The sequence below is a fragment of the Corythoichthys intestinalis genome, chromosome 15 (assembly GCF_030265065.1).
Source record: "Corythoichthys intestinalis isolate RoL2023-P3 chromosome 15, ASM3026506v1, whole genome shotgun sequence".
In the NCBI taxonomy this organism is placed as follows: domain Eukaryota; kingdom Metazoa; phylum Chordata; class Actinopteri; order Syngnathiformes; family Syngnathidae; genus Corythoichthys; species Corythoichthys intestinalis.
Genome location: NC_080409.1, coordinates 20533243 through 20550605, shown reverse-complemented (window position 1 = coordinate 20550605; position 17363 = coordinate 20533243). Strand labels below are relative to the sequence as shown.

The following is a 17363-nucleotide window of genomic DNA, read 5'->3' as shown; positions in this document are numbered from 1 at the left end:
TCATGTAGGTGTTCTCTCTATTAACAAGTGGAATGGATTGGAAGGTGAACTGATTGGCTTTCTACCTTACTCTATGAAGTGAGGGAAAACTGTCAGATTTATGATCATATTTAAGTTAATAATCATACGTTACTGGGGCGACGTATAGGGGTGAAAAGTGATATGACTTCTAAGGGCCCATGCCCTGATGGGGCTCACAAAGAAAATTAGAACATTAGGTAATTGTTTGCAAATTTAAATATTAATCATAATTTTAATAGGAATAAAACGAAGGGTTTCTTTTTTTTGTTTTGTTTTTGGCAAAAATTAAACACCCACAGAGCATATGTATTGCCAGCCACAACCCCCCCCCCCCCCCCCTCATATTTTCATGAAATGGTTTGGTCCGCCCTTCCTTCGATCAGACTGGGAGCAGCGGTGCGCACCAGTCAATGACTCTGAGTGTGCGGTACTGCAGAAATGTTTTCAAAACAAAAATCGGATTATCAAAAGAGGAAAGAAAAGAAAGCAAAAGAGGAGAGGGGTAGAAAAGGCCAACAGGATGTGACAAAGTACTTCACAAAGAAAGGTTGGTGTCTTGTGTCAGTGTAGTGCTGAAAATTAACCTGCTATCTTAGCCCACTCCAGCCCCATCTGGAACCTCGCGATGTCTATTACAAAGCTCCGAAGTGAGTTCCCAGCTCACTCCCTAAGAAATACGGGATTTTCCCATCCTCAATGACATTAGCCTATTCAAAAACATGAATTCCAAATAATGACGGCATTTTTTGGTGTCCTACAGATGTTGAAAGTTGGTGGGGAAATTTTCTTTTTAAAATCGGCTTGAATCCAGTTTGTCAAGAATGTATTACATTTAGTTTGTCATCAATTAAATTTAGTTTGTTAACAAGGGACCTCGCTTTGGAGCTGTAGCCTATAGTGGAGATCACGAGTTTCCAGATGTGGCTAAGCCTACTCCATAATGAAATACTGTAATTGTTTGATAGCTAGTGTTTGCTCCACTTTTAGCTTACATTTAGTCAGTACAGCAGGCAAACCCTTAGCAAGCTCTTTATACTAAAACAGTTGTCTCTGCCCTTGCCTGTTGTAACAGGCACAACTCCTCTTGCTGCGTCTTATAGATGATATCAGTCTATTCAATATTGCTCTATACCAGGGGTCCCCAAACTTTTTCCTGTGAGGGCCACATAACTTTTCCCTTCCCTGATGAGGGGCCGGGGTCAGTTTGTAACAGAAAAAGTGTGACGATTGCTGGAGTGCCTAAATGTTTTTCAGAAAGCCATAGTTAAATAACCCTTTCTGGATTCTTCACGGAACAAAAGTAAATAAAATAAAAGTAATAATATAATAATAATAAATAATAATAAAATTATCAATTAAATAGATAATAACCAAATAACCCTCTCTGAGTTCTTCACAGGAAAAGGCCAGGAAATAAATAACACTATTGAGAAAAAAAAAAAAAAAAAATTCAAAATGCTCTCTGGTATTGTTCAGGGGGCCGGACTAAATGTGGAGGCGGGCCGTATCCGGCCCGCGGGCCGTAGTTTGGGGACCACTGCTCTATACGCTGTATGTTTACATAAATATATTTTCATTTTAAATTAATGCAGGAAATGCACAAATTAATGTGTAAAGAGATAAATATTCACCAGAATGCAGGAAATTACGTATAGCTGATACTCTAAATGTGTGTGTGTGTGTCCCGGCACTGGTGGTGGGGCCCAAAGTGATATCTTTTCATGGGGCTCAAAATCCCTGGAAGCACCCCTGATACGTTATATGATTATTGATTTAAACTAATAGTCTGGCAATTTCATAGCGAATATGTCAGCGTTTTTTTGTATCTTATTTTATTTTATTTAAATAAAACAACAAATACAGAGGGGCTTGAGAATATTGGGGGGGGGGGGGGGCTGAGGCCCCCCTAAAGTAAGCCTAACAACACCACTAATGTCTTTTTCCACATTTTTTTAAATTTTTATTTCATACCTTTTATTATTGTCATAATATTATTTTAAAATTTTAATTGCAATAGTATACTATGTCTGGTTAGTTACCAAAACAGCATTTTTAAAAAATGTTTTTATTAAGTTATTTTTTAATCTTTTGTGCTTTCATAATACTTTATTCAGTGGCGCCCCCAGGGGAGGCCAGGGGTAGCCACGGCCACCCCTATAAATTTGTTGGCCACCCCACTGGCCACCCCGCTTGCCAGTATATCAAGATTGTTGTAGCATCAGTTATGCATTTCATCCCAAATGCAAATCTGCCAGCACTTGCTTTTCCCCAGTAATTATTTTGTTTTGTTAAATGTACACCTTAAGCCTAATACATACATAACACAATAAAACAGACTTGTTGTGGAACTCAAAATGTTGACTGGACAGTTATGGACTATGCACATTAAATCATTAGGAACATCAAATATTACACAATACACCAAAGTATATCAGTAGGTGTGTCCTTAAGTCTTTCTGATAGTTTTCCCCTGACCTTTTTACTGCAACAATATAATGAAACTCTGAAATTATGGCTTTTAGTCTTGGTGTGCCACCCTAAGATTTTAAGTGGCCCCATCTGGCCACCCCTATGAAAAATTTCTGGAGGCGCCACTGACTTTATTCCATAAAACTACAGTACAATACAGCGGAACTAAACGCCTTGATGATTGTAACTCGAGGAGCAATTTCAGTCTTCTGCCAGTAGATGCCAGTGTAGACTACATGATAATGCGTCAACAGGGTGCTCAAAGAATGAAGAGAAAAAATAATTGCTGTTTGTGGAAAAACTACAATTTTTTTGAGAATAATTGCTTATAGTATTATTCGTTGTTGTTTTTTTTCTCTGATGTGCAATGTTTGGAATGTTTATACCACCTGGCATATTTGTGTTTGTACTCTTTTGTTTTTTTGGTTCGTATTGTTGACTATTTTCTGTCTATTTTTGTGTTTGTCTTGTTGTTTGTTCTGTCATATTGTTGTTGTTAATAAAAAAATTAAAAAAAAAATTAAAATAATAAAAAAAATGTTCGTCCAAAAAAAAAATAATAATAATACTTAAAAAATAAATGAAAAGAAAAAAAGTTGAACTTATGTGTTTGAACACCACCTCCCACCATTACCTCCAATCAAAAGGTGTGAGCAGTGTATCTGACACTTTGTGTTCCGGACACGACATCCACACCCACGAAGCCACTTTGATGGAATTGTTGTGCTGTTACAATTTGTGACGATGTAAGTTTTGCTCCCATGTTGCAATTGTTCTGTTTTCGATGCGAGAGTAAAAAAAACCTCTGCTAGCTAAAACCGGCCACTTTAGCGCTACATTAGCGCCAGGTTAATGTCGCCGTTAGCCTATGTGCTAGTAAAAGAGAGGAGCGTTTTGAATTTCGAGTCTCGATTGCGTTTGTAATGTCGGTTATTTTCTCCAGCAAAACTAACTAAAGCAATATCCTACGGAGTTGTCGGTCGCTTAGTAAGATAACAATGATAAATACTTTGTAGGAGGCTCCTACCTGTAACCTATTACCGAGGCCGCGTCGAGGGAGGTTTTTGTCTTGAACTTGTAGGACTTGAGTGCATCTATTATATCATTACCGATTTGAATGTGAATGCATGGAAATATTCAAGATTGCTGTGGCTTCCGAAAGCTTTGGTTCCAATGTGTTATTTAGCCAGGACTCACTAAACAAAGAATAATATACTAGTCCTCTAGGAACACTAAAATACAGGTAGTGCCCGGGTTACAACCGTACTCGATTTACGCGATTTCAACTTTACGACGCAGGAGTCTCGTCATTTTTTATTTAATTTTTTTTGTCGCATAATCAGTACCTTATTGTACGTGAGTACCTTACAGTATCTTTTTTTCACTTTACGAATATTACGTGTTTTGTCCTCACTAAACATGAAGCTTTACAGACAGCAAACAAGGCATTTGTGCTTTTTGAAGCTTTTTACTTCATTCACTTTTGACAATTGTAAAGCTGTAGCACACATATGTACACTTATGTTCAAAATGACACGCATTTTAACAATAAAACACTACACAAAACAATTGGTGTTCAAACGTCCATCGAGTCTGATGAATATGTAAATTTAAAGATTCAATTTAAAAAATTTGCCTCACAAATAGGAGTGGAAACCTCTTGGTACCTCACGATATGATACGATTTGCGATACAAAGCTCACGATAACGACGATATGGCGATACAACGATTATCGATACACTAGTCAGTAAGCCTGTCGCAATATGCAATAATTCCATTTATCGTGCGATAAATAAAAATGAAGGCAGTAATTTTTCCGCTGCGATTTATCGCCTCGCAGGCACGTGTGTGCGCGCGTGCGGCAGACGTGCTGTTAAAAGTTCGGATTCCTCGTTACCAACTGCGCAAAATGCATCCTCGTTCCAGGTCCGGCAAAAACTAGCGCCGGAGCCAATCGTTCCCATTATATCCTATTGTTCAACGTATACCGGCCGCGTCAGTGCTCCGGAGTGACTGTGGACCATCTATGGCGCGCCGGTGTTGTTGACGTGTGGGCGCTCTCGTCAGGAGTGACATTTCACGCGGGGGCAGCTATTTTTCGGCACATTTACAACAAAGTCCGCCAAAACATTGTTACCGACTTGGCTGCTACGAACAACCTGGCTTTGACAACGAACAGCTGCTTCAAACTCGTCCTGTTTATGAAAGTCGATTCTCATATGCTGGTGTTGTGTAGTAATGAGCAGACGTGACTTCAGCGGTGCTTGCTAACTTTTTTAATGCTCGCACACACTAGATGTCATGAAATGGCAAACTAGATGTGCTACGTCCATGCCATTGGCTACGTGAGCTCAGAGTGATTACGGGACACGTAGTCCATATACTGCATCGATGAATGGTAAATTCTAAACTGTCATGACTGAATGGAAGTTAAGAAGGTCAAATCAATCCATACCAGTGACTATAGATAATGTTGCAAATATTGCTAATTCAGTACGTGACACAGATGGATTCGGACCACAAATAGGATGTCTTGCTCATGTAGTAAACCTAGCTGCTAAGAGAGCTGTAGCAATCAACAGTGTGCCCTGCCTCACTTTACAAACAGTAAAGATTGTTCTCAGCACTTTTATACAAATTTTTTTCAGATCAGTAAGAAGTAAGCACATAAATATTATGCACTAAAATGCATGTTTATATGATGGCAATTTAATTTTTGCTCGTTAGCAAAAAAAAAAAAAAAAACGAAACAAAAAATATAATTGTTATTTTTTTTAACAGAGCATTAAATGTATTGAATCGGATCGAAAATCGTGTCTCTTGTATCAAAATTTGTACCAAACCATGACTTAACTGTATCGTTGCATCCCTATGGAACACCATTGCAAAAGCTATGACGGGAAAAGTTTTCATTTGCCTAAACACTTAAGTTATTAAGCGCATTTTTTTTTTTTTTTCTAAACACATTTTATTTATTCTGTGTTTCTGTGCGGTATCAATATTGTTGTTTTTTTTACTTAATAGGCATGGTCTATTGTTTTTAGTTGTGATTTCTTAAAAAGCATTTTTGAATTTAAGATTAAATATTTATCGCGTTTAAATGGGTGTACTTGATCTATTAATATATACTGTATTCTCACTGTTATTGTAAATTGGTTAGAAAAAATTGGGGGGGCGCAATAATATCGCATATCGCAATAATTTATGAGAATAATTATCGCACACTAAAATTTGTTATCGCGACAGGCCTACTAGTCAGGAAGTCATTCTAGGATATTCTAACTAATGAACAGAAAAACAAGCTTCTGTTGTGAATTGGAATGGGTTTATCACTTGTAGACGTCCAATCCATTTGAATTGGGAGGGTGGCCATCCCTCCCACTTCAAACGGATTGAACGTCTATGGCCGTCAGTGACAGCCAATGCCAGGCAATGAGGTAATTTTGGGCCATTTAAGGTCATTTACCTGTCTATATTCAGTTACTTCCTGTTGATTTTTGGGTATTTTATGGGTCACTTCATGTTTATTTTGAGTTACAGAACAGGAAGTGACCTGGGAATCACCCAAATCAATAGGCAGTGACTCAAACTCAACAGGAAATGACCTGTAAATGCCCCAAAATGAACAGCAAGTGACCTGTAAATGCCCTGAAAATCGGATAGAATAACTGTAAATGCTATGGTTTCGAATGAACAAACGTTCCCAGTCTAAATGATGGGCGTCGAGCACCATCAATGCAGCTTTATAGTTAACTGAGACACTATTATGGTGGAAGATTTTGGTAGCAACTTGTTGGTTCCATTTTTTTTTTTTTTTTTTAAACAGTGACACCTTTTTAAAACGATATCTCGATTCTTGGCAGCAGCATATCGATAACTTTTTGGGATACAAAGTATCACGATATATCACCATTTCGATATATTGTCACTCCCCTACTAACAAAAGTCCGTTATCTTGAATGCTAACGTATTTCCAACTCTCACAGCAAACGCTTGCGCGTAACTCCACAAACTTTAGCTGTTAATTTAATTAATTTTAACTTAATTACAAATGCATATGCAAACATATATTAGCTGAAACAACTTACAGCCTTATGTGGGACAAACCAGAGCGCAGCTATCTTTCATCATCTTCGACATCTGAGTCTGCTTCTCAGTCATACAAGGCGACAGTCCAGCTGGACCCAACGCTGCCACTAGAGGGCAGTGTATCCTCCATCTTTAAACAAAATACAATACTTTTGGACTTTTTGGATAGTTATTTTGAGATTCACTTAAAGGGTTAATTCCAAGTTACGCGGAAATTAGGGTTACGCCACCATCATAGGAAAGGAACTCGTTCATAACCCGGGGACTACCTGTACAGGGATGTGACCTTGCCTCAATTTACTTACTGAATTTTAAATCTTTCTGCAGTACCTTCTGCTATCCACTGCTGTGTAAAATCATTTAATTGTTCTAGGTCTGGCTCGGAACTGCAGAGTCTTGCCGAAACGGAACCATGTTCATTCAAGTTTGAGTTGTTGCCTGATGATCCTGTCTTTGACAATGACGTTGATGAGCTCTTCAGCCTCGACATCGATGAACCTCGTAAAGGTGCTGATCCTAATGGAAAAGATGAAGATCAGGATACGGGTTATTTTTCCATGTGCCAAACACCCTCACTCCGGTCCCCACCTGCCTCAACTCCAAATCGAAAGGAGTCTGAGGACAAGATCCATCCACCATCCAAACGTTCAGTGAAACGTCCAAACCCTGCTGTCTGTGGGCTGTCGTTAGATTTCACTGTAGAATCAATCGGCAGAGATGTGAAAATAGCGCGGAAGACCGGTCTCCCTCTTCCTGAGTCATCTGTGTGCGTGAAGGAGTGTGAGAGTCGGAGTGAAACGTATAGGAAAGTGCACCTAAGTAAGGCAAAATCCCTCCCTGATTGTGACAACTTGGTAATCAGTTTCAAGGTAAGTGGTGAGCAATTGAGTACATTGATGTATGTGTAAAGTGTTATGGAATGCAAGTTTTTAATTTTTTTATAGGGGAAGTCTGTAGCTAGGGTTGTCAGTCAGCCTACTACTAGCAGTTCACAAGCTAATAAAGATCTCAGCAAGAAGAAGTTGCCAGCTTCAATACCCAGTACCAATAAAGACGCCACCCGTGTCAGGTCAGTACTGAAGTTTACCGTTACATCAATATGAAAATTTGTGTATGATCACTTTTCTTAATAATTTTTGGTTACTCATTTAACACACTCACTCACTGGCTCTGTTTACATGAACAAATTTTCCATAAACCGATCAGTATTCAGATGAAAATTATGATTGGATGCGCTGTTTTCACGGACAATAAAAATTAGAGATGTCCCGATCCGATATTTGGATCGGATCGGACGCCGATATGGGCAAAAAAAATGCACATCGGTATCGGATCGGAACACGGGAAAAATTCCGATCCAGACTTCCGATCCAGTTTTTTTTTTTTTTTAAAGTCCGGTCCGGGTTTTCCAGCGCACCGATTTACATAATCCATTCCAGTTTTTGCTTCGGTTTCCCTAAAATCCGGTCCGCATTTTACGGCACACCTTCAACACACTACATTTACATTACCGTCTCCCAATTTACCGGGAGACTTTATCGGTAAAAATGTCAGCTTTGTGGGATCATTTCACCTTAAAGGACGACAAAGACGAAGAGGCAGAGAGCAAAATATGCCACAATAAAGTCAAGCGTATTGGTAAAGCTGTAAGAAGTTTTAATGCAACCAACCTAATCAAGCATTTAGCGAAATACCACCACAAACAATATAAGGAGTATGTTAAGAAAACCAAAGACAAAAAGAAAGGTCCTACGCAACTAACACTGGCAGAAACTTTTGCTATGCGTGACAAACTGGCACTCGACAGTCCCAAAGCCTAGGGAATAACAAGAGTCATTGCCGAAGAATTCATTCTGGATGACGAGCCATTATCTCACGTGAGTAAAGATGCACCATCCAACACGCGATTTGGCCGCTGAAGATTCGAGAACGATTCACAAACATCCAAATTCCGATTATTGAAATATGTCAAGTAAAGCGGAACTAATACACAGCGCGGTCTTCGGGACGCAATGAGAAACTGACCGCATTGCGTACCGAAAGTAAACATAACTTGTCTTAGACCCGGGTAATGCCAATGCTCAACTCACGGCTTTAGCTCAACTCATGCGGCTGTATAAAAAACACAAGAATACCTGACTTCTGCTGACAGCCGCAACAAACTACGTCAACATCGTTTTACTGGAGATAATGGATATCATATGTATATAGAACCAGATGCTACACGACAGACTCGACTGCGTTAGCAACATTGAAGTATTGAAAACCAGATGCGTTAGTAAACAGCCGCCATCTTAAAGCAGACTTCCCTAGTAGGCTGTTGTGAACCTTCCAAGCGAACCTAATTAACTTTTTATCTAAAATACTCCTAAATTGGCAAAATCTTGGCTTGAATCTATCTTCAAAACAGTTTTAAAACTTTCACATATCGAAAGTAGACAGAAGGGAAATAATGGAATAACGGGAGCAATTTTAACAACTTTAACAGTTGATTCGCAAAATTAAATGAATTGAATGTAGTTTAAAGCTGCTGATACAGAATTGGGACTTGGGGATTTTATTTACTGTTTTAAAATGTTAACTTGATACTGAAATAGTCGTTTATTTAAACCTGAGCGTCTTTTTATACAATTTTTGTAACTAATGCACGAAACATTAAAGGCATCTAATAGCTTGGGGGATTTGTGGGATTTTCTACTGAGGTTGTTGGTGTGTTTTGCTTTTTTAAGACAGTTTACAATAGAGCTGGGAATCCTTTCAGGCTAAACCAAACTACTATTTCAGTATCAAGTTAACATATAGCAGTAACAAATATACAAAAATAACAGTAAATAAAAAACTCCAGTCCCCATTCTATATCAGCAGCTTTAAACTACTTTCAATTAATTTAATGTTGTGAATCAACCGTTAAAGTTGTTAAAATTGCTCCTGTTATTCCATAATTTCTCTTTTGTCTACTTTCAACATGTGAAAGTTTTAAAACTATTTTAAAGATAGATTAAAGTCAATATTTTACCAATTTAGGAGTATTTTAGATAAAAAGTTAATTAGGTTCGCTTGGAAGGTTCGCAACAACAGCCTTGCAGGGAAGTGTACTGCTTTAAGATGGCGGCCGTTACTAACGCCCGCATCTAGTAGTTTTTTGTAGATGTGCTGGTAACGATACCGAAGCTATAATGCATCTAGTCCTATATAAATGATACCTACCGTAACATAATGTGGCTTGTAGCAGCTTTTCGGCCGCAGTCAGGTATGTTGTTGTGTTTTTTTTTTAATCTCGTGGCATGAGTTGAGCTAGAGCCGTGAGTTGAGCATTGGCGTTACCCGAGGGGCCGGGTAATGAGAAGCATGATGTTTAGCTACTCTCGCTCCGTCCCTAATTGCGTACCGAAGACCGCGCAGCGCGCTGAGTGTGTCGTACTTCCGCTTTACTTGGCATATTTCAATAATCGGAATTTGGATGTTTGTGAATCGTTCTCGAATCTTCCACGGCCGAATCGCGAATAATCTAAGAATCGGAAATTTTGCACACCTCTAGTTTACAATATTATTTGCACATTTTACTGACTTGACTTTGCCATTTCTGTTTGTTATTTATAATGTTTTGTGTTTGTCACTGAATAAACAGGTCAGTTTCTTGTTACCAACCGTTGTGTGTTATTCAAACTCACCTAATTCAGCTGGCTAGTTGTTATCAAGGGTACTAAAACCTTTTTCAACATGAGTCTGACAACTAAGTAAGGAGGCTAAATAACTTTAAACTTTAACACATGCTCAAATAGGTAGGTATCGGCCAGTATCGGATCGGAAGTGCAAAACAATATCGGTATCGGATCGGAAGTGCAAAAACCTGGATCGGGACATCCCTAATAAAAATATTTGGACTTGCGTGTTCATAGATCAAAACTTAAGTCAGAACAAATTATTTTGACGCGCGCGGATTGAGGCTGCCTTCGTGTGGTGTTGTAATTTTGGTAAACATGGTTCGAAGCTTATGGATATATTTTTTTTAAAGATTTGTTATCTTATTATTATCTTATTATTTTATATTGCATAAAATGTCAAAATGAATCCATCACTTATTTTCCCCATTTTCTAGGCCCGTTGTGTTCAACACTGAGGCGGACTGGGAACGAGAGAAGGGGATATACATCAAGTCTGTTCAAAGACACATCCATGAGCGATCAGGTGCAGCTCAAGGTAATGTCCGATCCGGCACTGTATAGAGCAGGAGTCTCCAACTTTAGATACACAAAGAGCCATTATGACAGTCTCCCACAAAAAAAAAAAAAAAATTATAATACCAGGAGCCACAAAAACTCTTTGACATCTAACATTCAATGAACTGCAAAAGAAAGCAACATTTTGTGTTCATCTATAGTTTGCCTATTGGGGGCTAAATAGTTTCTTTTTTTGTATTAGAATAGCACCATCATCTCCAAATGTAGTAATATACTTTTAAAAAATTACATCCTAATTCAAATCCAAATACTCGTTAACTCATTGGTTGCCATTGACAGTGGACCTGATGTTTACTAGTGATAACATCATTGAAATTTACAGCAAAAGGATGATTGTGCATCTAGAAACTGAGTTAACTTCCAACGTCACAAAGAGCCACAGCAGAAGAAAAAGAGTCACATGCGGCTCTGGAGCCACATGTTGCAGACCACTGGTATAGAGGGTGCACCTCAGTCAGAACTACAACGTTTTTACTAAAGATACACGATAATATCAGCTACCGATAATTATCCGCCGATAATGGCAATTATGACGTCACACAGATAATACAGATAATAAAAAAATCAACCGATAATGCAATCCGATAATTATATACTTGATTTAGCCTCCAAATGTGCGCAACCCAGCAGTTTTCTCCACTTCTTCACTGCCGCCTGCTCAACCCCTCCCCTCTCTGAAGCCCCTGTGGGAGGAGGGGTTTAGGAGTACGGCGTCATAGAGGAGGCGGTGTTACACATCAGTGTTGACACTGTTGAGGCGCTCTCACTAGCGTGCGTTGCTTTTCCCGTGTGTGAAATGAAATAAACGATGCTCTCGCCATGTACAAAACAGTTCCTCAAGGCCAAAAGAAAGCTTCCTCATTGAACACCACTAGCACTAACCCAGCAGCCATTTAAAACTGCATCACAATGATTTTTGGAACGAATATGAGGCTGCTGCTAGCATGAATGCTAAAGCTATTGTTAACAAATAAACTATAAAGGAAGCTACGGGGCTTGTGACGATACAGAGACGCTGCAGTCCTCCCGGAGTCGGGGGGTTTGGGAATGCAGCCCAAAGCGAGTGGTAAACTCCCATTTATGGCTAAACACCTCACGAGATCGATAGTTGACAAGTAGCTGTCTTCCGACGGAGCCCGCCGGTCCGGCAGGCCGCCGCCGCCGCCGCCTCGCCCTAGGCGGGTAGAGGATGAGAGCAGAGCCATGCACCGAATGCGCCGCAGCGAGCCGGCCGGGGCGGGCGGATATCCGGTACGAACTTAGCTGCCGCCGCCACTCCGGTTCAAGACAGAGGCCTGGCGCGGGCGCTAATTTGGCAGCCGGGCGAACTGAAGGGCACAGGCGGGAGGAAATTCCCGAAATGACCCGATAGCCAAATCCCTGGATGAAAAAATAATGCAGTTTATACGACCACGGTTCTTCGTGAAAGACATGCCGATCACATCTGTTTTACCACGGACATTTACACAGGTGATGTCAACAAACCATGTTTATCATGACGGCACAGTGGTTAGTTGATAATTGTAACATGCACCAAACGACACAAAGAAGTCATCCAGTCAGTAATGCATTCAGTACGCTTTAAATTTATGACGTCTTAATCAGATCATTCTTCTTAAATCTAGTCAAATAATTTTCCCCATCTTGTTTGAGTGTTGAAGACTAGTTGAATGCGCCAGATTATTCCACTTACTTGAACTAAATATTGCAATTTGTTCTTATTAAGCCCAAACATCTAAAAAAATAAGGTCATTTTCACCTAAATCAAGAAAAAATTGCTTTCAAATAATGTTTTGAACCATACATATTCTTGAATAAAGAACATTTCTGACAAGGTTTTTTTTTTTTTAATTTTTTTTTTTTTTTTTTTTAGGATTATGTATAATAATTTATTGCTTAAAATAAGGCAGTTAATGTTATTTTCGGCTGGCCATTTTTCTTCAAGAAATCTGAGTGAAATATACTTGAAGTGCTGGCAGTTAATTTAACTTATTTCCAATAGATTTACACTGAAAACAAGGGACTTTAACTAGTCTTAAGGAGCTGTGTTTTTGCTGTGTAGTAATGTTATACTTTAGGAATGGCATACTTTTAAAGCCATTTTTGTGCAACTTATGTATTTACTCTGTAAGTAATTGTTGCCAAAAGTTTACCATTACACAATGTCAGACAATCTGTCTTTATTTAGATGTTGGAATTTACTACTACTACTACTTGTTCACATTTGATGTTGAAAAAAAAAGAGCAATATTATTTTTGCACAGCAATATTTTCTCTTGTGTATACTTTAAAATTTTACATAAATCTTTAATAAAATTATCGGCTTGACATTATCGGTTATCGGTTGGAACGAGGAGGAAATTATCGGTTATCGGTATCGGCTGAAAAATGCATTATCGTGCATCACTAGTTTTTACGTTTACATGGTTTTCGCGGGTCCTTAAAGTCTTAAAGAGTACCACGGACTTGTAGGCTCTAATAAGCCACAATTGTTCGCTTTTACTAAAATGTTATCGGAGACTCATAAAATATTGCCAATGATTAAAAAATATTTTAGTTCATGTTTTGACCTTTGGAGAACGACATGTTTTACGCCCGCAATGCACACTGGGAGTGATGACGTGGTTGGGTTGTACTGGGAGGATAGCTGTGCTCTATACTAGGGAAGCTAGTATGGCAACTGGCAGGATTTTGTCGCATTCTGCTGCTGGTCAGATTGTTATGGTACAGAGCTCTGGGATGAGTTTCCGACATCATACCTGTATCCAATTCCAATTTATCAGCAGTGCCTTTAAACCGATCCTAGGAGGGTTGCCGATAAGCCTGAACGATATATCGTTTAAACATCGGCATCGCGATGTGCACATGCGGGTTTAGCCCATCGCAAGGACGTGCGATATTTTGTTTTGTTGTTTTTTTTAATCCACAAGCCTTTGATCTGCTTCATGCACTCACACAGCCTCCCTCCCTCAGCTCTCAGTCACTGTGGGCACTTGCCAAAGAAGCCGACTTTACACGCGCAGCAATGTGTCAGTCATCGTTTAACTTGTTAAACAGTTTCTGCAAGGAAGCTGCGTTGGAATGAATGTGTCTGTGTTTGGAGACGTTCGAGAAATATAAAATAAACACCAGAAGTTATCATGACAAGTTTGACATTTCTACATGTCACTCCAAGGGTCACAGCCAAGGTAGGTAAACCGAAGCATTTAATAAAGCTAGGCATTTTTCTACTACAGTATTGTATTCTTGTTTTATAATGATTCAGTTGGACAGTAATGTTTAAAACTGATCATAATTATTACATTTGAAGTGCTTAAAAAACATTAATTAAAATACATGAATGTATGTATACACTCACCGGCCACTTTATTAGGTTGGACCCCTTTTTGCCTTCAGAACTGACTCAGTTCTTCGTGGCATAGATTCAACAAGGTGGTGTAAGCATTCCTCAGAGAGTTTGCTCCATATTGACACGATGGCATCACACAGTTGGTGCAGATTTGTCGGCTGCACATCCATGATGCGAATCTCCCGTTCCACCACCTCCCAAAGATGGTCTATTGGATTGAGATCTGTTGACTGTGGAGGCCATTTGCGTACAGGGAACTCATTGTCATGTTCAAGAAACCAGTCTGAGATATCGTCATATCGTTTTAAAAAGGTGTCAGTTTTTAAAAAAAAATAATAATAACTCCAACTGAAAAGTCCAACTTTGCTTCCGCATTCGCAGACTGTAACAGATTTGTTGGTTTTCATCTAAGGACTTGGGTTACTGATTGCAGCTAATAGATCGATAAATACACATACCACCAATGTAGAAAAAATAACATGGTCCTTGTGGTGTTAATGTTACGAAACAGTGTGGTCTTGAACGCTACCTGCATGCAGCGAACATGCTTTAAGTACAAATAAAGTCCACGAGTCCTCTTATATCTTAATGTGCAAAATAAGGTGTCATTATAACCTGTTAGGCAGAAAATGTTATGAATAGCCAGCAATTAAACAAAATGTAATATATTAGTTTTCTGTGTCGCTTTTCCGTCTTAAGCATTTACCGCATTGGCCCGAATATAAGACAGCCCTGATTATAAGACAACCCCCTCTTTTTTAAGACTCAAGTTTGAAAGAACTTTTTGAACAAATTAATTTTTATACAGAAAATAATTACAGTACATCCGAAACAAATGATTATAACAATATATTTGAGAGAAAAAGCATGTTATTTTGCCTCATTCAAATCTTAATATCTGAACATCTAAATATGTAAACTAAAGTGCAATCACATTTGTAAATGAATGGCTTCTGGTTTTTGAAATGTAAATAAACCAATCTATTGTGATAAAACAACAAAATTGCAATAACTGCATTAACCATCAAAGTAAAGTCTAACTGTAACTGTAGTCTTGAAACAAATCTAAATAAGGAAAAACATTGCAATAAGATATTGCAAACTGGTTAAACTTGAGAGTAGCTGAGATCTGTCATGACAGAACTCACTTCCATGATATCTGGCGCCATCTAGCGTCGTGAATGGGGAAAGTAGCTGAGATCTGTCATGACAGAACATCGCTTCAATGATATCTGGCGCCATCTAGCGTTGTGATTAGGTATAATGTCTAGACCGCAAATATAAGACAACCCCCTCTTTTTCGGTCTTATTTCAATGCAAAAAACTTACAAAAAACTTGCAAAAAAAAGTCTTATATTTGGGCCAATAGGGTATTTACACAGTATTCATGTTGCATATGTATGGTTATGATGCAACTTGTTTATTTGGCATAATTTTGGATAATGAGGATTCAACTGAATGTAAAAGAGTTCTTATTCAATGCTACAAAAGCTTCGGGAGCAACATCTGATAATCATCAATCTGGACAGCGCTTTTACGCTTTGTCACGGAGGCCATTAGACGTCTCAGTTGAGGCAGGTGGCATCAAAGTTTTCGTGTACTGTGCTGCTCGGGCTATCTGCAAAAATAATCAAACTCCTGTGTTTCACTGTATATCCTAATCATATGTAAAGCACACAACAGCTCTGGATGCTAACAATCTCCATAATTATATTGGAATAGGTTTGATCACACAAGAAGGTCTGCAAATAAAAACTGGAGTTCTTGACAGATTAGACAAACTTGCCACATGAACACCGGTTTTGTCCTACTCTCGTCTCATCTAATCCCGTCTTTCCTGTACATTTTGCTCTGCAAAAATACTTTTGTTCGGTACAATGAAGTTCAAAGCCGTCAAGTCGCTCATGAGAGAAAAACACCAGCGGTCTGTAGCAGCTGCTTTGTTTACAGTGGATTTTTTTTTTTTCTTCATCAGAAATTGTTGCGATGTTTTGGATTTAAATTATAATTTTAAGTTCTTAATGTCTTAAAAGCCATTAAATTTGACTGAAAATAGCACAAGAACCCTGCTTTTAGTACTTTTAACAGTACTGATGTCTTTTGTAAAGATGCTGTAAGTGAAGTGTGGCATCTCATGATGCAAGTGGGGCATGATTCTTCTGGGAAACCATGGCAACATCCCTCTGATCTTACACACAGGTACAGTTCTGTTATGTGTCACTCTTGGGGTGCATGGAATTTACACAAGAAAATTCTTTCCAGGAATTTCAGGGCACGAACTGGGCACCAACCAAAAATGTCTCTCTCTGAGTGGCAAGGCAAGAACAGGACAACTTACAAGCGCTTCAAAAACATGGAGAAAAGGTTTTTTTAAAATTGAGATTTTTTTTTTTTTTTTTTTTATTGTTATAGCTCTTACAGTATTTTGCACTCTTTTGTTTTCATTGTTTACAAATTATAAGTGTTTGCAGTTTGTTTGTATGATTTACACTGTATTCCTTTTGCACTCTTAATGGTTTTCATTGTTCACTGTTTGCAGTTTGTCGTTTTCATGGTTTACAATTAGGCTTTATCACATACAGGTATGTGAAAGAGCGAGCATGTTTACTTTTGTTATTAAAAAAGAAATAGGCATTGCATTTTGAGCATCTTAGAGTTTGCAATTTTACTTACATGTTTGTATTTGCTGTGTGTTAAATGCTGAGTAAAGTTAAAAAAAAAAAAGTTAAATGCTGCATTTCCGTTCATTTGGTCTCAGTTGTTGTTGCTTCATGGTAGGATTTTTACCCATTTCTGAATGGTTAAAATGTTTTTTGACCTGGATACAATCTTAAACGAAGCTAAATCGAAATGCTATGTATTCATATACTACACAATGTACAGGTTGTCACAAATTGATTAGAATCGTGTATTGAAAATGAAAGCTCACACAATTGAAAGATGATGTGAAATACTTAACCACTTTAGCAAATTATAAAACCTAATTGGGCATTGGGCATTTTTTTCTAAAATTAAAATATAACAACAAATTTACATAAGTAAACAAATCAAATACACGTACTAAAAATAAAACAAGCGCGAACCCCCAAATAATAAATCAATGCACCAAAATGTATTGACAGTGTATTCACTATCGATTGAGCAATTTCCAATCCCATTGGTTTTGGGCCAATATGCATATTGCCTTCAAAGT

General features: G+C 38.4%; 1 protein-coding gene across 1 annotated transcript; it reads left to right on the top strand.

The window, feature by feature from the left end:
* Positions 1-3124: 3124 nt before the first annotated feature.
* LOC130931061 (S100P-binding protein-like) lies at positions 3125-16876 on the top strand. Its single transcript, XM_057859536.1, has 6 exons — positions 3125-3236; positions 6954-7449; positions 7525-7649; positions 10680-10780; positions 16279-16369; positions 16433-16876. Coding segments are annotated over exons 1-6 (927 nt in total). The 5' UTR covers positions 3125-3234; the 3' UTR covers positions 16545-16876.
* The last annotated feature ends 487 nt before the right edge of the window (positions 16877-17363 follow it).